General features: G+C 35.6%; 3 protein-coding genes across 4 annotated transcripts in view; 1 reads left to right on the plus strand and 2 right to left on the minus strand.

The window, feature by feature from the left end:
- Positions 1 to 6,041: 6,041 nt before the first annotated feature.
- Positions 6,042 to 26,761, minus strand: LOC119079840 (larval cuticle protein A2B-like). 2 transcript variants are annotated; one of them, XM_037187905.1, is made up of 5 exons: positions 26,674 to 26,745; positions 26,353 to 26,611; positions 25,967 to 26,280; positions 19,882 to 19,885; positions 6,042 to 6,353 (listed from the first exon to the last, which is right to left on the minus strand). In XM_037187905.1, exons 1-5 carry the CDS (start codon positions 26,683 to 26,685, stop codon positions 6,337 to 6,339), a joined length of 606 nt encoding a protein of 201 aa, XP_037043800.1. In that variant the 5' UTR covers positions 26,686 to 26,745; the 3' UTR covers positions 6,042 to 6,336. The 2 variants fall into 2 exon arrangements, with proteins under 2 accessions (XP_037043800.1, XP_037043799.1); XM_037187904.1 differs by lacking the exons at positions 6,042 to 6,353; positions 19,882 to 19,885 and having other exon boundaries at positions 25,814 to 26,280; positions 26,674 to 26,761.
- The window catches only part of LOC119079842 (prohormone-3), a 39,702-nt gene continuing 18,982 nt past the window's right edge, over positions 6,590 to 27,309 (minus strand). The window contains exons 4-7 of the mRNA XM_037187907.1: positions 14,819 to 15,008; positions 14,552 to 14,600; positions 14,388 to 14,444; positions 6,590 to 7,504 (exon numbers count right to left, since the gene is read on the minus strand). Coding sequence (XP_037043802.1) covers positions 7,433 to 7,504; positions 14,388 to 14,444; positions 14,552 to 14,600; positions 14,819 to 15,008 — 368 coding nt within the window. The 3' untranslated portion in view covers positions 6,590 to 7,432. The remainder of the gene's footprint in view (positions 7,505 to 14,387; positions 14,445 to 14,551; positions 14,601 to 14,818; positions 15,009 to 27,309) is intronic.
- LOC119079843 lies at positions 9,761 to 10,529 on the plus strand. Its single transcript, XM_037187908.1, has 2 exons — positions 9,761 to 9,975; positions 10,326 to 10,529. The coding sequence occupies exons 1-2, from the start codon at positions 9,763 to 9,765 to the stop codon at positions 10,521 to 10,523; spliced, it is 411 nt and encodes a 136-aa protein (XP_037043803.1). The 5' UTR covers positions 9,761 to 9,762; the 3' UTR covers positions 10,524 to 10,529.

Here is a 27,309-nt window from a genome sequence, read left to right on the forward strand (position 1 = left end):
TTCATTTTAATAAAGTACAATTTTACCAGTAAATCAATATCCGATTTTTTATTGACACAGTTTTACCGATCAAATTTCTTGAATCAAATTTTTTCACTACTTAAACCTTAAAAAGGCATATTTTGGCTTACGACCAAACTTCATCATCTTTTTCCTTAAGTTTTTTTTCTTGATCCGCTTTTTTTTGTGCCAAAAAGTTTCTGACAACGCAGTTTTGTATATAATAATTGAAATTTTTTTTAATGAAAATGTCATTAAGATGTAAATTTAAAGAAAACTTGCCGATAAATGATTTCATTGAACCACCGTTTGACATATGTAGGACAAAACACGCAGCATACATACCACAAACTTTTGATTCAAGTTGATGGAGCTGTTGCTCGTTTGATTCAAAAGTTGAACAATTTCTAATAAAAAAATCTGTCATGTCATAGATGTATGGGGGAAATCCAAAACTGTCGCAAAATGAACCTTTACGATTTTTATCCACATAAAGTCCTACCCAGTGAGTACCGGGTGAATACGATGACGAAAGGTTGATTATGAAGCCGTACTCATCCTTTTCCGACAGTATAACATTCTCCAATTTGTCCATTGTGCAGACTTTAAATTTCCGATTTTTTGCTGAATTATTGATTTCCAAGAAATGCTGCAGCACAATGGTATTCATTGTATCTTTGACCAATTTCAACAAAGCGATTACAGTGGTTGACTCAGCTGTAGTACGGTCAAAGTGTAGGTCTAGAAAGATGTTCATTCATCAGTACCCCCTTTTTACCGTTCTTCATAAGGTTTTACAACAGAAAATTTCTTCTTACCTTCCAAATTGTCACCTTGTTTTCACCACTGATATTATTAGTTTCGTAAAAATGCAAACAACCTGCCTCTACGAACCCCAGAACAAAACTGTACTGATCTCACTTCACAGGGTCGTTTCATATTCAAATATGTCCATTTTAAAGACAGTTTCTCACAGTTTGAAAAAAAAGAACCATTATTTACTTGGAACTATGGACGATATCGGCGATGTGTACGAATCGCGATGTATGAAAAATACTAAAGAAATTGATCCTACAAAAATTTTGCAACTAAATGTCACTCCGCAAGCCTTGTCAGCTTATTTTTAATGACCTTCCACTTCCACTTGTCACAAAAACATAACAAGACAACAACAATTCTACAATCAAACGAGAAGGCAAGGAGAGCATGCCACAACAGAAATAGACTGTGCTTGTCCTTCTACATAGAGTCCGTTTTATGCCAAAATATTGTCGAAACTGTGAGAAAGAACCATCGCTCCCATGGATGTATTCATAAACTCAATTTTCCTTCACAGAACACAGAAATAGGCTGTGCTGTTCATACTGGACCGTCTCCTTATTATACAGAAAATATCACAAAAAATCTAAGAAAGAACCAACATTCACAGGCATTTTTTTCCTTCATCTGAGAATGTATAAAAAAAATGACATTCTCTCAAGAGTTACATTCAATACAAAAGACATTGAAGAAACACAGCTTATGCAAAACAGGATCTTCACTGATCGTCTGTATAGTAGTGCAGTTATATAGTCTTTACAATCAGAAAATTTGTCCTTACCTTCCAAATTGTCAGAATTGTACGCCTTGTTCTCACCACTGATTTTTTTTTTAGTTTGGTGAAAATGCAAACAGCCCGACTCTACGAGCCCCAGAACAAAACTGTACCGATCTCACTACACAGAGTAGTCTTATATTCAAATATTTTTATTTTAAAGACAGTTTCTCACAGTTTGAGAAAAAGAACCATGGTTCTATGGACGATATCGGCGCTGCATACGAGTCACAATGATGTAGGAAAATACAATAGAAACTGATCCTACAAAATTTTTCCAACTAAATGTCACTTCTCCGCAAGCTTTGTCAGCTAATTTTTATTGGCTTTCCACTTGTCACAAAAAACATAACAATACAACAACATTTATGAAATCAAACGAAAAGGCTCAAGTACAAATTGCCGCAACAGAAAAGACTGTGCTGATCCTTCAACATAGAGGTCTTATTAAGACAAAATATTATTAAAACTGTGAGAAGGGACCATCGGTTTCATGGAACTATTCATAAACCAAATTTTCCTTCACAGAACACATCTAGACATAGGCCAAAGCCCGTAGCAGGGTAATAGAAAAAAATAAAGTAGTACTTTAATCGAAGTATGCGAATATTTCCATACCTTTTTTCATAATGTCATTGTAAAATTACCATTAAGGCTGCTAATGGTATTATTGGTATCAAAAAACTACTCTATTTGACGTGTAAAATCCTCTATTACACTGCTAGGTGCTTTGAATAGACTCTTCATACCACACCGAGCCTTTTTTATACAGAAAATATCACAAAGACTATGAGAAAGAACAAACACTCACATGAACCTATTCTACAGGCAATTTTTCCTTCTAAGACACATCTGAGAATATGCACCAACTTTTAAAGAAAAAACCGACATTCTCTCATGAGGCATATTCAATACTCCTTGTCCGGTATATATAGGCCAGTAGTAGGTGCACAATCGTAAAGGTTACTCAACCGCGCACCACTCGAATCTACAGCTGCATTCGTATTTTCAACATTACCAGATTGGCCAGTACCGTATTGTATACCAGTACACGCGGTAGTACCCCCTACAGTACAACTTTCACCATCAATACACTGCACAGCACCATTTTCGCCCACAGGATAAGTTCATTCATGGCACGACTCATTTCTTCATAATAGTCCCTCATGTCAGATTCTGATATAGACGAACATTCAGTCAAGTCAACCTCCAAGAATCAGTACTCTTTGAACCTGTCTTCTCTCTCAGTGGGCGCATCGACCTCTTCACAAATAGGATGTTCGTTCCGTGCATCCATTTTTTACACAGTCAGATGTTTCAACACAAATTAGTTTAAATAGTTTTCTGATGCGATTTTTTCTTTTCTTGTTAGAATCGTTTTGTGAGATTTTTTCCACCAAAATTTTTCTTGGGTGGATTTTTGTTTTGCTCACCCTAATTAGTCTTCTAATTAGTTTTTCTAACCCGATTTTTTCTCTCAACGAATTACATTTTATATTTTCGGCTACCAGAAACTCTCAGCGCCAGGTGTCACTCAAATATAGACAAAAACAATTTGATGACAGCAAGACAACACCAACTACTTTTTTATCTTCGCAAAATATTCAAAAAATAATAATAACAACAAAAAAACCAAAACACAAGTACAACCTATCGTACCTCTCTCCAGAAATAGACTGTGCTGTTCGTTCTGCACTGAGTCCTTTTTATACAGAAAATATCACCAAAAATGTGAGAAAAAATCATCGTTCACACGGATCTATTCCATAGGCAATTTTTCCTTCTAGGAACATATCTGAGAATATACACCGACTTAAAAAGAAAAAAACCGATATTTTCACAAACTATTCAACACAAAGGACTTAAAAGAAACACCGTTTATACATGGAGTATATGCGCATAGTTCAGCGCATAGTCTTTACAAAGGATATACACCGCCTATAGCAAAAGGTACTGTGACTATACCGCCTAGAATAAGTGAAAATAACACAAAAGGATATGCGCCGCGTATATAAAGTGGTATCACTGTTATATAAATGAAATCCACCGCATATATAAAGTGGTGATATAAAGGAAATTTACTGCTTATATAAGGCGGTGATACAAAGACAATTTGGCGCTTATATAAAGTAATTAATGTGTGATAAAAAAAAGACCAATAACACTGCATTTTAAGAATACCAGAAAATGTATACCAGATGTGCGACCAAAACTCATTTTTTTTAAATATCGGAAACAAAAAGCTGTGCAAATAGACAACAGAAATATTATAATCAATGCAATGAGATACTGAAACATCAATTTTGCTAAAATGTAATACAAAATTCTCACAGAATGTTTACAACCTATATATTCCTATATTCCATTTTTACAAAGGAAATATACCGTAAACAATATATCATTTATACAGTGTATCTACATATAAAAGGATATGCGACGCGTATATAAAGAGGTATCACTGTTATATAAACGAAATCCACCGCATATATAAAGTGGTGATATAAAGGAAATTTACCGCTTATATAAAGTAAAGCGACAATCTCTTTATATAATGTGGTGATATAAAGTGAAATTTACCGCTTATATAAGGCGGCGATATAAAGAAAATTTGATGCTTATATAAAGTAAATAATGTACAATAAAAAGCGGCAATCTCTTTAATATAAAGCGGTGATATAAAAGGGAATTTACCGCTTATATAAAGCAATAAATTAGTTAATGGCAATAAAAGGCGGCAACCCTTTAATTAAAAGTTTGACAGCTAAGCCACTAATCCCCGTATTACTCTTCTACCAGCTTAACTGTATATCGCTTAGGTATATTATAATAAAGTCTTTACCTAGTTAACCAACAATCTAGTTTGCAATTTATGTCACACAGTGGAAGAAATATAAGAAGTTGCATTTTCAACCATTACAATCCAATCGACGATATTCATTCCTCCCACATGCGATTTACACGTTATATTAATACGGAAATATCGTAGCGTTGGTAATGCATGTGGAATAAATAGCGTCGATTGGATTGTAATTGTTACTTCTTATAATTCCGAGACTGTAAGAACCCAGAAATCTTGTCAATCCTCGCTAAAGAATTTCTTAATGTTTAGACTCCTTTTGACAACATTTGGTTCGATCAACCATAGACTGTTCGTAATAGTTCAACCTTTTAATAAAATTATTCCAATCTACTGAAAAGTTTACGCTTATGCGTGGAAGTGTCACTTCACACATTACCAAAATCGCTAAAATTTCGAATAAATTTTTGGTAATTTCTGGTAAATTTCAGAAAATTCGGTAACTGGATTTACCAATAATAGGCCCTGGCTCGTCCAAGAAATCTATACTGACAGAGAAATATAAGATCCAACCATCTCGATCAACCATTTTAACACAAGGGCTCTATTAATGGGTTTGTGGCTTCCCACCACTTTGAGAAGCACCAGGCCTGTGATGGGAAAAATCGGATGGTGAAATGTTTATGCAGTGGAAAAGTGATAAACCGTTAATTTAGGATTTTACGAGTGCAAATATAATTATGGCACACATTTATGGTGTTAACGAGTCGTCAGTGTTGATGGAGATATTTAGATTACTATCCTAACATGGACTATTTTCGATAATTAAAATTCTCTAAATTATCAAAAAATTATCGAGATTATCAAAATTATCAAAAACTAAAGAGAATTTCGATAGTTTTTTGATAATTTAGAAAATTCGAATTATCGAAAATAGTCCATGTCATGTCTAGTCCTAGTATGTTCATATCTACAGTTCATATAAAAATCGACCGATTTCCGTTCTTATTGCCCGAATATCAACTTTAAAATCGCATAATATTAGGTTATAGGTGGTCAACTTTAGAGTTTTTACAGCATTAGCATAAATTGGGCATGTCACGTACTACAAGAGCGCCATCTTCAACTATACAAAAGTTGCTGACAAGTGATCCAAATTTTAACAAATTTCGTGACCTTTTGGATTGGACACTTCCTGTATTAAAAACGTCAAAATTTAATGAATTCCTGTGAAGTACCCTACAAAGTTGCAGTAGAATATTGTTTTTATAGGAATTAATTACGACAGTGGACGATGGAATTTTTCATTTTTGTTTCAAGGTCATGCTGTTAGAGTAAATACAATCCAATTTGAGATAAGAAAAACTCTACTGCTATGCTAGTTGCTTTGATTACTCTGTTTTATGAATTTCGGGAGCTGCACGACCTCGTGCACGACAATGTAAAACCATAGATTTGTTTAGACTGAATAATTTTACAATTTATTTTCAACATCAAGAAATTACACTTTTTTATTTGCTTAAAATATTAAAATCAAGAAATGAAGAATTTCTGTGTGAGAGATTTCAATTTTTCAATATTTCGTTAGTTTTTTTGTTGTTGTTTCAGTATACAGAACTGCAGCTGGTTTCAATCATAATTGTTTCTTAGGAGTGTTTTGTGTGCGAAGTTTTTTGGTTTTCATTTTAAATATTTTGAATTGTTTTTAACCATCTTAAAATTTTCTAATTTATTTTTTCGCTAAAATCTGGTGATCGATTTTACTGATCAACGATCACACGATTCGAATAACAACTTTCAAATTTACATTTTACGAATGTCAAATCTGTGACCAATACACCCAATGTAAGTGGTTTATAGTCGGATGATTTATTGTCCAGACGTATTAGTAATCAGTATGTGTTAATAGTCAGCTGACGAAAATTCGACACAAATTTGACAGTCATCAAGTGTAAGAAATAACTCCATTTTCTTCATTCTATTTTCTCTTTCCATTTTCACTCTTTCTCTGTAATTTTTATCAACAGGTATAGATTCTTCCTTCTCTATTTTCTTTTGCTACTTCTTCTTATATGTTCATAAAGAGCACATCAAAAATATTTTTTTTTGTATTTTTGATTTAAATTGTTTTTATTTTCTTTCTTATAATTATAATAACCTCAGCCAGTATAATAATTTTTTTAATTTTTTTTTTGTTAGTTTTTACTGTAATACTAATTTAAGTTATAATATATTTAAGACTTAAGTAGTTTCTTTAGACCATAATTTCAATGAGATACACAGAATACTGGATGTTTGTGTGGAGACATCTGTGGATTTGCTTTCCATTTTCAAATTCTTTAATTATTAATTTCATCGTCAGCAAATGTAGATTTTTTTTAATACTTTGAATTGAATTCTTTTCGGTGATTTTCGCTGTTTTAAACATCAGAAAAATAAGGTGGGAAATTGGATGTTTAAAACGGATTTTTTTTTTGGTTAAAAATTTTTCTTCTTCTCGTGGACCAAAAAATATATGAAAAACTGAGATTCTTGTAATACTCTTGCTACATTTATATTATATTCTGTATAATGACAACACTTTGTTTTCTTAAAAATTTATTTTTTTAATAATTCCAATAGGTAGAAATAATCAAAAAAAAAAATTGTTTTTGTAAATGGAACGAAAGATTTCTTTTCTTTAATAAATATTTTTTTCTTTTATCTCTTTTTTCTCAATAAATTTAACGTCATGTATTTTATACAAAATAAGGACAGCAATTGATATGTATAGGTTACAATCTCCTTCGTCTTCGCATAAATTTTTTTGTTTTTAAATTTAAACTTTTAAGTCACAGTTTCCAAACTCTATTCGGTTTGTTTGTTTCTTAATTTTTTTTTTTATTTCTTTGAAATACGTGAATATCATTTTTTTAATGGTTTTTTTGTTATTTTTTTTTCTTTTTTAATTTATTTCCCTAAAATATTCATTTTTTTGCTTTAAATTTAAACTTATGAAGATGCTTTAAATTGCAGTGGATATCATTCTTAGTCCGTTTTATTTAGATCATGTTATGCTTAAAGGCCGACGTTATACGCTTCTCACCAGCTGTGTGCTGTATGTCGTGTTTTATCTGCAATTTTAGAATAGAAACCATTGGTTGTTTATCAGTTGTTTAGACCAAGGTGGATGTCATAAATAATAAAACAAAATTCCATAGAGTAAGGATTTTGTTGTCGCAATAATCGTTTGTCAAGAGAGTCGCCACCGGTCAGCAGCAGGTTTTGATATTTTGTTTTTAGAAGTTGGCACACATGCACTGGTACATTTTACCGGCCACCTCAAGACCTGTGCTTCCACTCACTGACGTAATAAGCACACACTTAGCAAGCTAACCTTAATCTATTGCATAGAAACTCGGGCCGTCTCTTTTGAAAAACGCACAACATTTTGTGAAACACAAGTTAATGGAAAGAATTTTTTACAACACAGGCGAGAAAATAGTAGTTTTTCACCTGAAATGAAACTTTCGGAGCCTTTGTTGTGAAATAGTTATTTGTTAACCAAGGGGAGATAATATAAATTTCAATTCCACCAAGAGCGAAAATTTGCGGCCAGAGCGAGGCGAAGCAATTTGCTTTCACTTTGAAGAAAATAAAGTAAATAGCGAAAATAATCATTTCTTCACCCAAAATGACTGAATACCAAATTCAGTCATTTTAGGTGAAGAAATGATCATTTTCTCACCCAAAATGGCTGAACCTGCCATTTTAGGGGAGAAAATGATTTTTTTCTCACCTAAAATGGCGCCTCTCAGAATGACAACAAAACACCATTTACACAACGCAAGTGGACTAAATAAGGATTTTCGCATCGCTAACCTAACCTAACCTATGTCTAATTCGGGAAAAAGTTGGAAATTGCATTTTCTCTGGTGACTTGATTTTGAAATGATCAGTTTAATTCACGCCGTAAGTGTGCATAAAATTTGAATTTCCAGTGAACGAGTCGATGAAAAAGTGAATTAAAGGGTATAAGTGACGTCCTTGTGTGTTCACATTCAAAACGACTAATTTTGCGTCACAAGTAACAGATGTTGAGTAAGCAAGAAAACTTTAAAATTGAGACAGAACGACCTTCAAGTAAAAAATCGGAATCGTTTTCTACTCGTGGAAAGTGTTTAGAATTATTATTGACGCCGTAAGTCCGCTGGAAATTCAAAATTAAAGTGTGAAACCTACACTGCGTCATATATGGGCAATTCACAATATTCACGAAACTAATTTTTAAATTTATTTGTTCATCCACTGATTCACACAAAATTCAAATTATGAAGCACACTTACGCGGGGCTAGAATTTTTAAGGGAGACGGGATGAATTAAAAGAATCCCTTCGGTTTCCAGTGATTACCGGAGACTTTTTTTGTTTCATCTTTGTTTTATCCTCACTACACTACACACCTAATCATAAACTTTCTTAGTTTTTCATCAATTACTCACACCTGTCCTCAACAAAAAAAGGATTTCCACAAATGTACCCAAAAACTGAGTGTGAGGTAGTGTCATTTTTGAGTGTGAAATCATTTTTGTCAAAAATATTAAAAAAAAAAACTAAAGAAATCCAACTTGACCAAAATTATGTGTTTTTGTCAAGTTAGATTTTTCTTACATTTATACCAAATGTCCCACAAGTTTACAGCTTGCGAGGTGGTTCCATTCCAGAAAAGTACGGTTTTGTACAAGGTAAATATAGTGAGGAGGTAATGTCATAATATATACCCGAATCAGATGTGCGGTGGCACGAAAGTTCGGTACAAACGCCATCTCATACCTTCGTTGAAAGCAAAAAATGGAATAGAAAGTCGGGCCATCTGTTGTGAGATAGTGAAAACATTTTTGTGAAATACAAGTAAATCGTAGTCAACCATTTAAAAAAAATATGTCAGTGGCGTCGAACTTTTGTGCTAGGCCGCGCGTCTGAATGGCATTACCTCCTCACTATATTTGGTTTTGTTAAATAGTAGTAAAACCGAACATTCTCGATAGGGCTTCTTTGGAAAATTTTCAAAATTTCCTACAATTTTCTAAAAATAGGCCCTGGCGTACTCGAATTTTACCAAAAGTAGCAAATTTGATGGATATATAAAACGAGTGTCTAGCATTCAATATCAGAACGTCTGGCACGTTGTATTATAATTGAAATAATTTTTTCTAATTAATTCTAATCAACGTAACGCAATAAACGAATTCATATCGAAAATCGTTGTTATGCGGATTTATATTGCCATTTGTGTGACAATTTTGGCTTGCAGTCGACAACCACTGTTATGGTAGTGTTAACATCAGTTGAAGTCAGTGCTCAGTGGGAAAAGCCTTTCATTGGAAAATAAAATGAAAATATCGAAGAACCATCTCTTACTTCTACTGCATATTCTGCAGATTGATTCCGGACAATTCGCTGAGAATTCAAGGATTTTTCAAATCAATGTCGAGGATACTCCACTGAATCCATGCCGGTTTAATAGCGATTGCGAAATCCAGTGTTTGGATGGAAACTTTTCCACGGATGCGTACATTGAGTCAATTAATTCCACATACTTCGATGTGAGCAAATTGTTTTATTTTATCTAACACACGAGTGTGATCAAGACAGAGTAAAGTTCACCAGGCAGGAGCGCTTGTTAGACTAGGGACCTGAATAATCTAGTAGCCCTATATATTTTGCCAATAAAATTTTTCCATTTATGTCAGTGTTCATTTGAGTTCATTTTCATACAGTGCATTAGGTCCCTTATTTGACGTTTTGAAAATGAACCGCTCCTGCCTGGTTTATTTTACTCTGCCGTGGTGTGATGAGCTTTTGTCTGACTACGAAGCTCGCGTACCTTCGATACTTTTTTTTGATTATTTGGAAGAGGGTTAATTCAACCGAAAAATTATATCTTTCCTTGTAGAACGATGAATGCCATTCAACTGGCGTCAAACTAATTATACCGACCACGTACTTCACCGACAAAACTCTAAAGTCAAAGTGGCTACCGGTTGATATTAACATCATCGATTTGGACGTCGATTTCAATAAAACTTGTGTTTTCCAGCAAAATGCATTCGTCGGAAAGCAGTTCCTCAGTGTGAAAAAGTCAATTGCCTGATGCGAATTGACGTTCAATCAAATTATTTATTTTTTTTAAAATCTAATCTTCCGATGCAGATTTGTCATCCGAAATCTCTGGCCCGAGGAAATACTTCCGAAATGGACGTTCAATGGTCTTTCATCGTTGGTAGATTTGTCTTTCCTAAATGCCCAATTAGCTGTTGGCCGGTGGTGTTGCCTCACTATTTCGTACGCCCTATTGGAATTCGCCAAGAATACTCTGAACTCAGTGACATTAACCGAACGGGACGATTTGTTCAACAAATCATTTCTGATCCAGCACATGCTCGGCTATAGGTCGGAAACACTGGTCAATATGGAGTATGTTAATATCAAGTACAATTTGACGACCATAAATGCACTGAGTTTTGCTGCCATTCCTTTCGTGCGGGTATTGGATTTGTCGGACTGTTACATATCGGTTATTGAAGCCGACACATTCGATGATCTCAGGGAAAATTTGATGATTTTGAGGCTTGATAGGAACAATCTGGTTACTTTGGCAGAAGGTATCTTTGCGACATTCAGTCTAAGTCTGAAGACAGAATCAGCGGATGAAACAACGCTTTCCATTCATTTACAAGAGAATCCATGGCACTGTGGATGTAAATTGTTGTTCTTACAGGAACTACTGCAACAATATTCCAATTTCCATGGTGACTTCTCTTGTAGAAGTCCCACGGAGATTGTAAATTATCCGATAGAAAAATCGGTTTTTTGTCCATTTCCGGTAACTACAACACCCAGTCCTGAAACAACGGAGACATTTGCTGATAATCAATTTGTGGAAGCAGAATGTGCCAACGGTGAGCGAATATTGATTCGTTCTCAGTTGAAAGAAATAACTGCAAGCGTTAAAGATGGAACTGTCTTTGTGAGAGTGAACAATATCGATTCGAATGAAGCTCTTTTATGGTACGAAGGCAATCCGCAATTGTCCAACCGATATTCGATAATTGACTGTGTCCCAAATTCAAGTGAAGATATTGTCATCCCGAATTTGAATAAGAGTATGACATACACATTCTGCTTGATGAAAGTGATACGTACAACGGTGTCACCATTGGACTGCATTTCTATTTATCTGCAAGGAGACGAGGCATCAGAGACAAAAAGAGTTTGGCTAACGAAAAGCAGTAAGTTGATAGTCATCGGCGTAGTCGTAATTTGTTTTGCTTTCGGCATTCTAATCAGTGCGACAGTGACACTGGTCTTCAACAAATACGTGAATTGTTGCGGTCAAAACATCTCTATTGGACAGAGTAGTGAATCGATTCCGCAACAAACTCAACTGAATGAAGGACGTGTCGATGCAGAGTCTGTAGTAACTCCTCCACCACTGCCTCCACATCCCTTTTGGACAACGACCCATGGTGATATATATTACGAAATAATAAAATGAATGCAAAGTTGTTCTCTCGCCCTCCAGTCACACACTTCATTGTATTTTGATGAAAAATCTGGTTTTTCTCAAGCCATTGTGAAATCATTCCACATTAAAGATTTCGAACACGAAATTTGTTTAAAGATTCCAGAATCTATAATGTACAAAGCACGGAGACATCACTAAAACCTAAAACGGTGAATGTGACGCAAATCCGAATGTACTTCTTTACAAAATGTCTGATATCGCTAGGGTCACAGCACTGCACTGCTCCTACTGAATTGACAAGTGACAAATTTGGAGGCTTTGGTGATAAGAGTTGCCGCTTAGGATTGTTTGTATTGTCTGTCTGTACAAAAGAAACGCAGCATCTCCTGTGATTTTATCAGCCTCCAAATATGTTCTATGTTCATGCTGTGTTATAGGTGTGACGGATTCTGTGTCTGAGCGCAAATATTTTACCAGAGAAAATTAACAAAAAAAAAATGCGTCACACATGACAGATGGCTTTCATCTTAAAAATACCTATCTTTCGAAAAACTTGTAACTCGTAACATGTTTGACATAAGGACTTGCGTCACATTCAACTCTTAAAGGCTTTTTGACTGATATCAGTTCTTTTAGAAGTTTTGCTGGAAAAAATTTTACTCTTTGGAAGGTCCCCGAATCCGCAATGATGTTTTCTTTTTCTTTTTCTGAAGGAGCAACCTACCACCACCTCAACAATCCTAAAAATCCAGAAGCTATCTCGAAAAAATCTGAAAAATCCTAATTTTCTCAAAAAAAGCTTAAACTCTCAAAATTCTAGAATGGCAAAGGTTGGAGCTCTGCACCCCGTTTAAGATAGTGCACAGCACTGCTACTAGCATGAACACTGAATTGACGAGTGTCAAATTTGGAGGATTTAGTGATGTCACTTTCTTATTTCAGTGGGGTGGGAAAAATTTGTTTACTCAATTGAAAGTTGATTTGGTGAATAATCCGACGATTGTCATGTCACCCACAGGAAAGTCACTTAATGCAGCTAAAACTGCACTCGAACCACAAAGAATCATAATAATCTCTGATGTTATCTTCTTTTCTGAAATTATAACTGTAACCCTAGAGACGCAGGAAAAATATCAAAATTAGTATAATTCGTAATTGACTTTACTAGCCTTCCGTTTGTGCATATAGATCACTAAAATGACCGCTGGCGTGACGATCGACGGTTCGGTTTTGTGTGCAAACTAATGACAACCAACTTTGCTTCTAAGGGAATTCCCCGTATTTAGTTCAAAGAATTGGACGCACTCACTTATTCATTACTATGTGAAATTGTGAAGTTGGTTTCAATTAGTTTGCACACTTTTCCCCACCATTCCTCACGTTTCCGTCATCAGTTTCACGAAACAAAGAGATCTATCGTTGCCACATGATTTGTTTAGAGGTTTAACCATGAATAGAGTATCTAAGTTCACTACTGTAGCACTGACATTACACTGAGATAAGCTACTGACGTTTGTACAATGTGCTGGTTTACTTTCTTACAAGGACCCTATCAATAGAACAAACTGACAAATGAAAATGATAAATCATATATTTAAATGTGTGTGTGACAGCTTCGTGTACAGACAGAAAAAAAGGACTCTTAACGTCAAAAGTAAAGAGACTCTTAACGTCAAAATAAAGCAAAGTTGACGTTTTCGTGTTAATGGTGTGTGTGATAGAATTTTTCAATGATTTTCGGGTCATAATTCCTCTAGGTAGTCTACCTCTATGCTTTCTTATGGCTTTCATCTGTTCCCTTCCCAGCATTAGTTTACAATTATTCAATTTTAATAAATAAAAGTTGTCCATAGCAACTAGACTATAGCCTGCCAACCACCTTACTGAAATGAGTCAATGACTTATAGATTTTCAGCTTTCCAACATACTCCAATTTAGTAATCAACACATTGTTAACAGGACTCTATCGACCAGAAATATTTTGTGGCAATTTTGAAAACCAGTATGTGAAATTGGAGACTTGTAGGCATATGAAATATGTGTGCGATAAATAACAACGCTGAAAAATGCTTTCTATGAGTGATTGCACTGTACAAAAGCTTCACATTACCATAGCACTGCTAGCAGCATTAACACACATCGTAAGTCAAACGTCAAAACGCCTGTAATTACTGTACAAATGGAAATATGGTGTGGTCTAACTTATACCAACAATGTCTGGCTCCTGTCGTCAATTTGGATTCACCAGCCTCCAAATATTTTCTACGTTAATGCTAAGCGCCGTGCTATGGGGCGTTATCCATTTTTTATTTTAATACAGAGAATCATACGCGCAAAACCCTCCACAACGCACAAAATTTCCTCTTCGAGCTCGCAAATTCGATTACTATTTCACATGACCTCAAGTGATTCATGTTTTAACACTTCAATACCCCATCACCCCGACGTAACTTTTCAATTTAATTACAAATCAATCAAATTCAAACCCACCTGGTCTGTAGCCACTGTCCCAACGCATATTAGAGGATCTTTGAAGTACGAACAGACCTAAAACAGACAATTGAAAAGGCAAATTCAATTTTTATAAAAATAACTCTACACGAAACGCAAAAGTCTAATTCGTTTTCGTATTAATTTAATAAATGGTTTATTACCTTGCGTGCAGCCTGCCGGTGACGTCTCTGCAATTGACAACAAAGTCCTCTGGAAAAGGAAATTTTAGTCGTGAATATCATTAAATCTTTTTCGTAAAATGGTTAACGCTATTTCTCTCTGAGTATACGTCTCAAACAGACATTATCAAACTATTCTTTTCAAGTGATGTCATAGCGGTTATACCCACGCTACGGAAACATTATATATACTGCTACTATTAACATACCCTACCCTATACACATTGAACGTCACAGTCACATACATACCTGGATATATCACAGTCGCTAGATGTTGTACAATCTTCTGCATATTGTTTGGCCAATGCCATCGGCGCTCGACATACACTTGCTCCACTTGTAGCCGAAACATCACAGACTAGGCCAGACTCACAATCGGCATCCCGACGACATAGCTCACCAAGTTTTCGGCCGTAAGCGAATAGGCAATTTCCAACAACTGTGTTGGAAGAGAATTTAATCGATTTTAGAAGCGAACGTTTTGAGTTAAAAATAATTTCTGAATTTTGATTGATATAATGTAAGTGACTGGATGGTTTACAGAATGAGGACAAGCGATTAACTAATTGCACTTAATAGTTCAACTCAATTCTGGCGTTTTAATTTAGTTGGCAGGCATGCATGTAAATATCAATAGGGGTGATATCTGCGCTACGGTTCGATGTGGTATTAAACTCGGATTCCTCAATTTCGACAAATTATCACCTCGGGACACAGTCTAATTTTGTCTAATTTCTCTGTTTTTGTTTCTACAACTTTACAATCTCGCTGATTGCATAAATACCAGCTAGTAATACAATAGTATCGTTATCTCTGTACATAATATTGCGTGTTGTTTTCATATTATCTGAATGAAAACACAGCAAGTTCAACCGAGGGTAACACAATTCGAAAAAAATGGTAGATCGAACCGTCCCGGGTGAAAATGTCGGTCTCATGAGACCACGAAATACGTATTCTCAACGGTCTAACTCCAGTCTCAAAATTGCTGGAATTTTCATTTCGGTCTCAAAATATTTTTTGTGTGCTAAATACATTTTGGATGAACGAATGAGAATGCTGTAGGCTGAACGAGTAGTCTCTTTTCGATAAATGTCTTTGCCAGACCTTGTGAGGCTGAATGAGTGGTCTCATTGCTTATATGTTTTCAGATCGCTTCAGACGGAACGAGTAGTCTCTTTGCTAACATCTATGCATGATCTGTACGAGACTGGATGAGTGGTCTCGTAGCAATAATATCTCCAGATCGCTTGAGACTGAACGAATAGTCTTTTTGCTAACATTTATTTGTGAACAGTGCGAGACTGAATGAGTGGTCTCTGTGGCAGAAAATATTTTTTTGAATTGTGGAGACTGACTGAGTGGTCTCACGATGGAAAAAATATTTCTTTGGACTTGTGAGACTGGACAAGTGGTCTCATTGTAGTTATGTTTTCATTTCGTTTTTTCTTGGACTTGTGCGCCCGGTTGAGACGTCTCATTTTCAGAATTTTTTTTCCGTTTCTGAGACCGGTAGAGACGTCTCTTTGCTAGAATAATTTTTGTTGGACTTGTGAGACCGGTTGAGACGTCTCATTTTCAGAAAATATTTTTTTCCGTTTCTGAGACCAGTAGAGACGTCTCTTTACTAGAAAATTTTTGTTGGACTTCTGAGACCGGTTGAGACGTCTCATTTTCAGAAAATATTTTTTTCCGTTTCTGAGACCAGTAGAGACGTCTCTTTACTAGAAAATTTTTGTTGGACTTGTGAGACCGGTTGAGACGTCTCATTTTCAGAAAATATTTTTTTCCGTTTCTGAGACCAGTAGAGACGTCTCTTTACTAGAAAATTTTTGTTGGACTTGTGAGACCGGTTGAGACGTCTCATTTTCAGAAAATATTTTTTTCCGTTTCTGAGACCAGTAGAGACGTCTCTTTACTAGAAAATTTTTGTTGGACTTGTGAGACCGGTTGAGACGTCTCATTTTCAGAAAATATTTTTTTCCGTTTCTGAGACCAGCAGAGACGTCTCTTTACTAGAAAATTTTTGTTGGACTTCTGAGACCGGTTGAGACGTCTCATTTTCAGAAAATATTTTTTTCCGTTTCTGAGACCGGTAGAGACGTCTCTTTACTAGAAAAATTTTTGTTGGACTTCTGAGACCGGTTGAGACGTCTCATTTTCAGAAAATATTTTTTTCCGTTTCTGAGACCGGTAGAGACGTCTCTTTACTAGAAAAATTTTTGTTGGACTTCTGAGACCGGTTGAGACGTCTCATTTTCAGAAAATATTTTTTTCCGTTTCTGAGACCAGTAGAGACGTCTCTTTACTAGAAAATTTTTTGTTGGACTTGTGAGACCGGTTGAGACGTCTCATTTTCAGAAAATATTTTTTTCCGTTTCTGAGACCGGTGGAGACGTCTCTTTAGTAGAAAATATTATTTCGGATTTTTGAGATCGGTTGAAACGTCTCTTTGGCAGAAAATATTATTTCGGATTTTTGAGACCGGTTGAAACGTCTCTTTGGCAGAAAATATTATTTCGGATGTTTGAGACCGGTTGAGACGTCTCTTTGGCAGAAAATATTATTTCGGATGTTTGAGACCGGTTGAGACGTCTCATTTTCAGAAAATATTTTTTTCCGTTTCTGAGACCAGTAGAGACGTCTCTTTACTAGAAAATTTTTTGTTGGACTTGTGAGACCGGTTGAGACGTCTCATTTTCAGAAAATATTTTTTTCCGTTTCTGAGACCGGTGGAGACGTCTCTTTAGTAGAAAATATTATTTCGGATTTTTGAGATCGGTTGAAACGTCTCTTTGGCAGAAAATATTATTTCGGATTTTTGAGACCGGTTGAAACGTCTCTTTGGCAGAAAATATTATTTCGGATGTTTGAGACCGGTTGAGACGTCTCATTTTCAGAAAATATTTTTTTTCACTTCTGAGACCGGTAGAGACGTACGTCTCTTTACTAGAAAATATTATTTCTGTTTTTGAGACCGGTAGAGACGTCTCTTTGCTCGAATAATTTTTGTTGGACTTTTCGAGACCGATGGAGACGTCTCTTTTTCGTGTGGTCTCACAATGGAAATTTTTTCAAACTATTGAGACTGACTGAGTGGTCTCATGATGGAAGAAAGTTTCACTTGAAGTCCACTGTAAATTCAAAATGAAACGCACAACAGCTAAATCAAATCGTTGAATTTAATCTACTCGCTTTATTGTCATTTATTTTTTGATTCATTGGTTCAAATTCTGAAATGCGCTTATAGTGTGAAGATTAAAAAAATTTCTTCAGAACTGTGAGACTTGTGGTCCACGATGGATTTTTTTTTTTAATTTTGTGAGTGTTAGTGCGTACAAACAATCATTGAATCAAAAAAAAAACGAAAATTGTACTTCGGGTTTTGAAATCGAAGTGCAGTGTAGAAATAACAACAGAGACATTCAGTCTGTGCAAGCTTTAGCGAACAAACTAAATAATTTTTGTTCAATTTACGCAAAGTTTTGCTTTCTTCCATCATGAGACCACTCAGTCAGTCTCACTAGTTTGAAAAAATATTTCTTCCATTGTGAGACCACACGAAAAAGAGACGTCTCAACCGGTCTCAGAAGTCCAACAAAAAGTTTTCTAGTAAAGAGACGTCTCCACCAGTCTCAGAACGGAAAAAAATATTTTCTGAAAATGAGACGTCTCAACCGGTCTCAAACATCCGAAATAATATTTTCTGCCAAAGAGACGTCTCAACCGGTCTCAAACATCCGAAATAATATTTTCTGCCAAAGAGACGTCTCAACCGGTCTCAAACATCCGAAATAATATTTTCTGCCAAAGAGACGTTTCAACCGGTCTCAAAAATCCGAAATAATATTTTCTACTAAAGAGACGTCTCAACCGGTCTCAAACATCCGAAATAATATTTTCTGCCAAAGAGACGTTTCAACCGGTCTCAAAAATCCGAAATAATATTTTCTGCCAAAGAGACGTTTCAACCGGTCTCAAAAATCGAAATAATATTTTCTACTAAAGAGACGTCTCAACCGGTCTCAAAAATCCGAAATAATATTTTCTACTAAAGAGACGTCTCCACCAGTCTCAGAACGGAAAAAAATATTTTCTGAAAATGAGACGTCTCAACCGGTCTCAAACATCCGAAATAATATTTTCTGCCAAAGAGACGTCTCAACCGGTCTCAAACATCCGAAATAATATTTTCTGCCAAAGAGACGTTTCAACCGGTCTCAAAAATCCGAAATAATATTTTCTACTAAAGAGACGTCTCAACCGGTCTCAAAAATCCGAAATAATATTTTCTACTAAAGAGACGTCTCCACCAGTCTCAGAACGGAAAAAAATATTTTCTGAAAATGAGACGTCTCAACCGGTCTCAGAAGTCCAACAAAAATTATTCTAGCAAAGAGACGTCTCTACCGGTCTCAGAAGTGAAAAAAAAACATTTTCTGAAAAAGAGACGTCTCAACCGGTCTCAAAAATCCGAAATAATATTTTCTGCCAAAGAGACGTTTCAACCGGTCTCAAAAATCCGAAATAATATTTTCTACTAAAGAGACGTCTCCACCAGTCTCAGAACGGAAAAAAATATTTTCTGAAAATGAGACGTCTCAACCGGTCTCAGAAGTCCAACAAAAATTATTCTAGCAAAGAGACGTCTCTACCGGTCTCAGAAGTGAAAAAAAAACATTTTCTGAAAAAGAGACGTCTCAACCGGTCTCAAAAATCCGAAATAATATTTTCTGTCAAAGAGACGTTTCAACCGGTCTCAAAAATCCGAAATAATATTTTCTACTAAAGAGACGTCTCCACCAGTCTCAGAACGGAAAAAAATATTTTCTGAAAATGAGACGTCTCAACCGGTCTCAGAAGTCCAACAAAAATTTTCTAGTAAAGAGACGTCTCTACCGGTCTCAGAAACGGAAAAAAATATTTTCTGAAAATGAGACGTCTCAACCGGTCTCACAAGTCCAACAAAAATTATTCTAGCAAAGAGACGTCTCTACCGGTCTCAGAAACGGAAAAAAATATTTTCTGAAAATGAGACGTCTCAACCGGTCTCAGAAGTCCAACAAAAATTTTTCTAGTAAAGAGACGTCTCTACCGGTCTCAGAAGTGAAAAAAAACATTTTCTGAAAAAGAGACGTCTCATCCGGTCTCAAAAATCCGAAATAATATTTTCTACTAAAAAGACGTCTCCGCCGGTCTCAAAAATCCGAAACAATATTTTCTACCAAAGAGACGTTTCAACCGGTCTCGCACTGTCCACCCATATTTATTAGCGATGAGACTACGCACTTAGTCTAAAGCGATCTGGAAACCTAACTACAATGAGACCTTTCATCCAGTCTCAGCATTTGTAACAACGGTTCAAAAATAGAACTACCAGTACATATGTCAGATTTAGCAGCAAGCGTAAGGTCGTTGGCGGTCCGCACTGGAAAGTTAAGCATCATTGGTCGCGGTTAGTACTTGGATGGGTGACCGGAAAAAACATCACGAAATAAAAAAAAAGGTAAAAATAAAATTCATAAATTCATAAAATTTACTAACACTTCTCTACATTTACAATAGCGAATTATAAAAAAAAATGAAAAGTGGTGGCCATCTGTTGACTCAATAAAGAAGTATACGAACAAAAAACTCGAAAAATGAGAGACGTCTCAAACAGTCTAAAAAAAACTCGAATATGAGAGAAGTCTCAAACAGTCTAAAAAAAACTCGAATATGAGAGAAGTCTCAAACAGTCTAAAAAAAACTCGAATATGAGAGAAGTCTCAAACAGTCTAAAAAAAGCTCGAATATGAGAGACGTTTCAAACAGTCTAAAAAACTCGAATATGGGAGACGTCTCAAACAGTCTAAAAAAGCTCGAATATGAGAGACGTTTCAAACAGTCTAAAAAAATCTTTTTTTTTCCTGTCTTTAAAATAGCAATTCGCAATGAGACCACTCAGTCAGTCTCACCAGGTCTAGCAAATCCAAAACTAGACCACTCAGTCAGTCTCACCAGGTATAGCGAATCCAAAACGAGACCACTCAGTCAGTCTCACCAGGTCTAGCAAATCCAAAACGAGACCACTCAGTCAGTCTCACCAGGTCTAGCAAATCCAAAACGAGACCACTCAGTCAGTCTCACCAGGTCTAGCAAATCCGAAACGAGACCACTCAGTCAGTCTCACCAGGTCTAGCAAATCCGAAACGAGACCACTCAGTCAGTCTCACCAGGTCTAGCAAATCCAAAACGAGACCACTCAGTCAGTCTCACCAGGTCTAGCAAATCCAAAACGAGACCACTCAGTCAGTCTCACCAGGCCTAGCAAATCCGAAACGAGACCACTCAGTCAGTCTCACCAGGTCTAGCAAATCCAAAATGAGACCACTCAGTCAGTCTCACCAGGTCTAGCAAATCCAAAACGAGACCACTCAGTCAGTCTCACCAGGCCTAGCAAATCCGAAACGAGACCACTCAGTCAGTCTCACCAGGTCTAGCAAATCCAAAATGAGACCACTCACTTAGTTTCAGGACGTCTCGCAAATTCAAAACCATTCTCGAATGAGACGTCTCACCATTCTCGGATGAATTCCGATGAACAATCTCGATGAATTTTCGGTCTCAAAGGTCAAAAATACGTAGTCTCACTGCCATACAAGCGAACCGGTCTAAAATAGGTCTCAGAGACCACTTTTTTTTTCACCCGGGGTCAGTAAATTAGATGAAATCGTCGATAAATTAGGTCAATCATCGGTAAAGTACAGTGTTTATATGAGGGGTTTATGCATACGCAATATCAGTTCTGTTGAAATTTCGTATTGAAATGCAGTTGGAGTTACCGACATTATTTGCGTACGGTCACAGTGAAATAAGAGCGGCCTGCGTAGACTCGTCATTTACAGCCTTAGTACAATATACCGAAAAATCGGCACATTAAGGGAATTCACGAAGCTGAAATAAGCAGAAATATACGCTGTATATTCCGTATATCTTGTATATCTCGTATATTTCTGTATATCTCGCTTATTTTGACAACTGTCAACAGAAAAATAATTCAATTTCAACTCGATGGATTTTGCTCAAACAAACTGCCATTGCGTAGCGCGCGATCTCAGGAACCTGGAAACGTAATTAGTTTTTCAATCGGTTTAATATTTACCGAGCGATAAGACTTTGAAATCATGATGTGATCAGTATCAAAAAAAAAACTTTTCCAAAGTCTTATCGCTCGGTAAATATTAGACCGATTGAAAAACTAATTACGTTTCCAGGTTCCTGAGATCGCGCACTACGCAATGGCAGTTTGTTTGAGCAAAATCCGTCGAGTTGAAATTGAATTATTTTTCTGTTGACAGTTGTCAAAATAAGCGAGATATACAGAAATATACAGAAATATACGAGATATACAAGATATACGGAATATACAGCGTATATTTCTGCTTATTTCAGCTTCGTGAATTCCATTATTATTTAATGTCGTATATAGATAAAATATCAGAAAATGAATTAGCAATAGATCTGATCTAAGGTTATCCACGCCATTAGTCGTATAAATTTATACGTCAGAGAGGGTTTTTTTCTCCTTTGTTACGATCTGTCAGTTTCTCTATTTTGCGATTTAGTATGGAAATGAAAACTAAAATTGAGATATCTTTGCTGTTTTAAGTGGTTTTTCATATTTTTTTGGACCAAAATGTTTTAAAGTGTATTTGGAATCGATTGACATTAACAAAATAATAAAACAGAAAAAAATATTTTCACACAATCTGTTAATGCCAATCGATTCCAAACACATTTTAAAACATTTTGGTCCAAAAAAATATGAAAAACCACTTAAAACAGCAAAGATATCTCAGTTTTAGTTTTCATTTCCATACAAAATCGCAAAATAAAAAAACTGACAGATCGTAACAAAGGAGAAAAAAGCTCTCTCTGACGTATAAATTTTTACGACTAATGGCGTGGATTTCAGCTGTCAAATCGTCATCCATAGAGACAGAACCAAAAAATTTCCGATCGACGAAACCTATAGATCGGGGGATTGCATCACCACTGTAAACCGCTCTGCTTAAAATTCATTACCGACACTCTGTGATAAATGTCGCATTCAATATATTGTCGGTAAAAAGGTGAAAAGTTCATGGAAAACGGGTATGATCACAATCTTACTGAACTTGTCTACCGTACAACGCATAAAAAACTTAGTGCAAAAGAAGCAAGATTTCGAAAAAGTAAACATAAAAAATTCTCTCACAAAATCGTTCATCTCTTTTGCACTAAGCTTTTTATGCGTTGTAGGGCAGCTCTGGACAAATCAAAGGAAATGTAAAATTGTATGTCACGATTTTCTTTAGTTGTTTTCCCCTCGACTTTACGAGTATTTGTTTTAGACTGTAAGCTGCAACGGAACATAAATGCTAATAACATCCGATTTATGCTTTAAAAAGGAATGTGAAAACTTTTCGAATCAGCAAGGGAGAACAAAAGAGAGGAAAAAAATTGAAAATCTTAAAGTTCTTGTGTGTTAGTTGTGTTCTTCTATCCAATGTTTTTCTGGATTAAAAGAAAGCAAAAACTTTTCACAAAGCTCTGATAAAGTGCCCTCATAAAAGTATAATTTCCCGTGTGGTAGTGGTTTAGTGGGATGCGCTGGAAACTATTTCTTTCTTTCTTTAAATAGAAAAACCCGGACTCGCTAACTTAGTTCATTGTCTGCAAAAGTTCGAATAAAACTTGGAATATAAAGCTGACACCAGCATCCGAATTAGGTCGGTAAATTGTGAGATATTTTAATGATTAGTGGTACCGTCCTTGAACTTTTGGCAGGAAAAACGTGTTTGTTAGTGGGCTGAAATGATAGTCGGTGTTCCTCCCTAAGAATTCATCGAATTTTTACTTTTAATTTTAAACTGCGTTAGTCATACATCTATTTAACGTCATCGGTTCACCCTGATTCTTGGATTTATTTTTCTTTGAATAAATTTTCTGAAAATTAATTTTCAATTTGCATAAAAACGAACACTTCAAAACGTTCAAAACTTTACGGAATGAATGCCGTTTCAATGAATTGTATAATGAGCTGTTTATGAATTCCTATTTTTTAAGGCGAAATGGTGACAAATTATACGCAGAGAGTGAAATATGGAGTTGAAGTGTTACGAAGGTTCACAAGTTTGATTTGAATTTTTGTTCAAGGATCCGATTAAGATTCAGAGAACATTTTTGTAGCTTCTTAAGTGAAAAGACATGCATCACGGAAAATGACTTGATTCTCGGGAAGTATTGTAATAAAAAGTTTAAGCGAGGCAGCTCTCTAGCAATATCACACCGATGGTTTACAATCGGTGTGATATTGCTAGAGAGCTGCCTTGGTTTAAGGTTAAGTTTAAAGTGAAAAAGGGTCACATGAATTTTGTGGTTTCAATGGTTTAGAAGCGCAGAAGCGAGTCGTCATCTAAGCCTGTGTTGAATATCAGATTATAATGGAAAATAAAACGTACTTGTCGAACCCATGAACATAAAACGGCCGTAATTCAAAATCATCACTTCTTCGTCATCCGTTCATTTATCTTGGAAAAAAACTCAAGGTAATCGATCGTACAAGAAATACACGTATGATATAATCAATACTCTCTCTCTCTCTCTTCTCTTAGCAAACAAGCTACTTTTATTAAGGTGGTGAAAGTGTCAAGTAGCCCTTGCACTTTACATGTAAATTACAGCGTAGTCAGTCCAAATGTAGAATAGCGTTTGTAGCATACAAAGAAATAAGGTGTGAATTTGACACATAGAGCGGAGAGTTTGTTTGCTAGAGAAAGTATTGGTATCAAATAATCACAGAAGAGTTTTAGTTGAACAACGATATGCAAATAAATGCTGAAACTCATAATTTGATAGATGCTTTTTGCGCCCACGTGCAAATATAGGCATATAAAGACTGTTAGCACCCGGATGCAAACAAGGCTGTATACTTTGGGGAGGTCACGCAGATGCAGATATGCGGGTTACACACCACGTTTCATACAAAAAATTCACCACGCCATACAAATTCAATTTTGGTGAATTCGTTTGTTTGGAAAAGGTGTGTTCCCGCGTATCTAATAAAATGGCGATCTGCGTGACCTCCCCAAAGTATACAGCCTTGGATGCAAATAGACATATAAAGACTATTTGCACCCAACAAAGTAATACTTGACTAGCCACTTTATTAGAGATGACGCCAATGGCACTGATACCACCAAAAATTATGTATTCGAATCTAATCAACAAAATGGGAACGGAAGAATATCCATGTATGTGTAGTAGGTGATGAGCGAATATGTGGCAGCGTCCTGGTCGGCGTATAAAATGAAAATGTGACCAATCGGTAAATCAGAAATAACCCGTTCTAGCCGGACAGGCCTGCGGCCTCGTGTCATAATTACACATCTGCCTAATACAGTACTTTGTATAAATAACTATTATAGTTAGTCGTTCGCAACAATCTGCGTTCATTCGGCAGGTTAAAAGCTTTTAATTTATTATCACTTTGATAGCCTACCTCAGTCTGTCAGAAATAACATTCCGACTAGGGATGGGAGACGTTCAAAATTATCGATAGTATCAATCGAAAGAAACTATCGATAATCGATTAATCATATCGTTATCGATAATTTGATAATTATCGATAATTATCGATAATTATCGATAATTATCAAAATATCGAAATTCGATAATTATCAAAATATCGATATTTTGATATTTATCTGAAAATTCATGATCATGTACCGATATATCGGAATATATCGATAAATATCGGATTTTCGGACCGAAATATCGATATATCGAATTATCGATATCTTGATAATTATCAAAATATCAATAATTATCGATTATCGATATATTTTTGATAATTTTCGATAAAAAAAAGTCGATAATTATCGATTATCGATAATCGATAATTATCGATAATCATTTTTATTATCGCCCATGCCTAATTCCGACTGTATTTCTCGCATAGTAATCAATAAATGATGGCAAGTTTTACTTTTTGTGCCTACATTCTTCTTGAATATTTTCAATAAATTCGCAATATTATCCTATCAATAAAACCAACGCACTTCAAGCATGAGTGATACTCTAAATGGGGTACTGAAACTTGACAGTGTGTCATATAACTGTAAAACACTGTTAAAAACCATTTCATACAAAAAGTACTCTATTTGGCAGTTGTCGACCATGATCTCTTTTACTTGAAGTGCGTTGATAAAACAGAAAATGTTTATGTTTCAGAGGTCCATATATTTAAATCGATAAAATATTTTTGACAATGAGCGTATGTTTTCAATATAACTGAGGATATGCAATTGTTGGTGCATTTAAAAGTGCTGGCTTAACGACTGATATAGCTGGTTGAGGATATGCAATTGATACTGATCTGTAAGCAGGCTGAATGTAATTTGACTGTGCAACAACAGCTGGTTGTGATATAACTGCTGCTGGAGCTCCATAAGCTGGTTGTGCGTACGATTTAAGAATTGGTTGAATATAACTTGACTGTGCCACAAAAGCTGGTTTGGATACAAATGTTGCTGGAGCTGCATACGCTGGCTGTGCTACATACGATTTAAGAATTGGTTGGGAAACAATTGATTTCAATGCTGGCTGCACAATCGCTCCCTTCAATGGTTCTCGAACAACAACGGCATTAAATCCATTTATTGAATCAGCAGTGTAGTCAACAGTACCTGTCATCACCAATTGATAGAACAATCTTTTGAATTCAAAACCGCAGACTAGCTTTCACAGATTTGACTTACGTTTGAATCCATCAGCATCGATTAGCGAGTATTGACCTTGAACATTATCTCCCGATCGGGTTTCCTGTTGATTTTTGACATCACCAGTATAGCTGTCTTGAACGTTGTATGAGAAAGAATATTGTGGATTTGGATCGTACTCATCCAGTTGTTTCGTCAAAATTGGTTGATCCAGACGCTGAAGAATTGGAGATTGGACAACTGCAGTTGGCAATAACCCAGCATTAACCACAGCAATAAGAGAAACAAGTGTTATAAACTGAAATTTCAATATTGAAAGTTATCAAACAAATGAAATTTTAATGAAAACAAATTTTTTACTTTAAATGCCATGTCTTCTGTTGTTTAGTTTCTGTGTAAAAAGATTTTATTTCCTTAGTACGTTGTCCTTTCGAGCACCGTGAACTGAATGATAATTCGATGCCAAAATTTTAACTATTTATACAAAATTCAACTGAAACCCACTATACATTGCACATATATGCACGACCATTGTCCGTTCGCTGCATCTACCGTGAAAAAAAATGCTCAAGGTAATCGATCGTACAGGCAGAAAAGCTGTATAGTACTATGAAAATCTGATGCAATATTGAAATGCATGGTATCATGTGAACACAGAAGTGTTTTAGTTGAACAACGATACGAACGTTATAATAAAAGGATCAGTTTGGATAATTTTGTGTTATTCGGACGAACTTAGCTGTAAAGTAGACCGAATTTAACGTCGATTGTAATGTTTATTTGAAATGTGAAATGAAAAATTCGGTACAGGCTCTATCCCTTGAGCTATCCGTACCTATTTCAAGTCACATTCAATTTTTGTTAATCAAAGACAGTTTTTATCAAATTACTTTCTGAAACACGTTTTATGCGTTGCAGCACTGTAGGCAAACATGCATATTATCACTATCTTTAGGAGTATATTGACTCGCACTTGATATTAAAAAAGAAAGTGCC

Source organism: Bradysia coprophila, unplaced genomic scaffold, assembly GCF_014529535.1.
Source record: "Bradysia coprophila strain Holo2 unplaced genomic scaffold, BU_Bcop_v1 contig_339, whole genome shotgun sequence".
NCBI lineage: Eukaryota > Metazoa > Arthropoda > Insecta > Diptera > Sciaridae > Bradysia > Bradysia coprophila.

Coding starts and splice junctions, on each gene's coding strand:
- LOC119079840 (XM_037187904.1), bottom strand. Junction 26,281..26,352: donor CGATGCTGATGGATTCAAAC/GTAAGTCAAATC, acceptor TGGTGATGACAG/GTACTGTTGACTACACTGCT.
- LOC119079843 (XM_037187908.1), top strand. CDS start 9,763: ATGAAAATATCGAAGAACCATCTCTTACTTCTACTGCATATTCTGCAG. Junction 9,976..10,325: donor TTAATTCCACATACTTCGAT/GTGAGCAAATTG, acceptor CTTTCCTTGTAG/AACGATGAATGCCATTCAAC.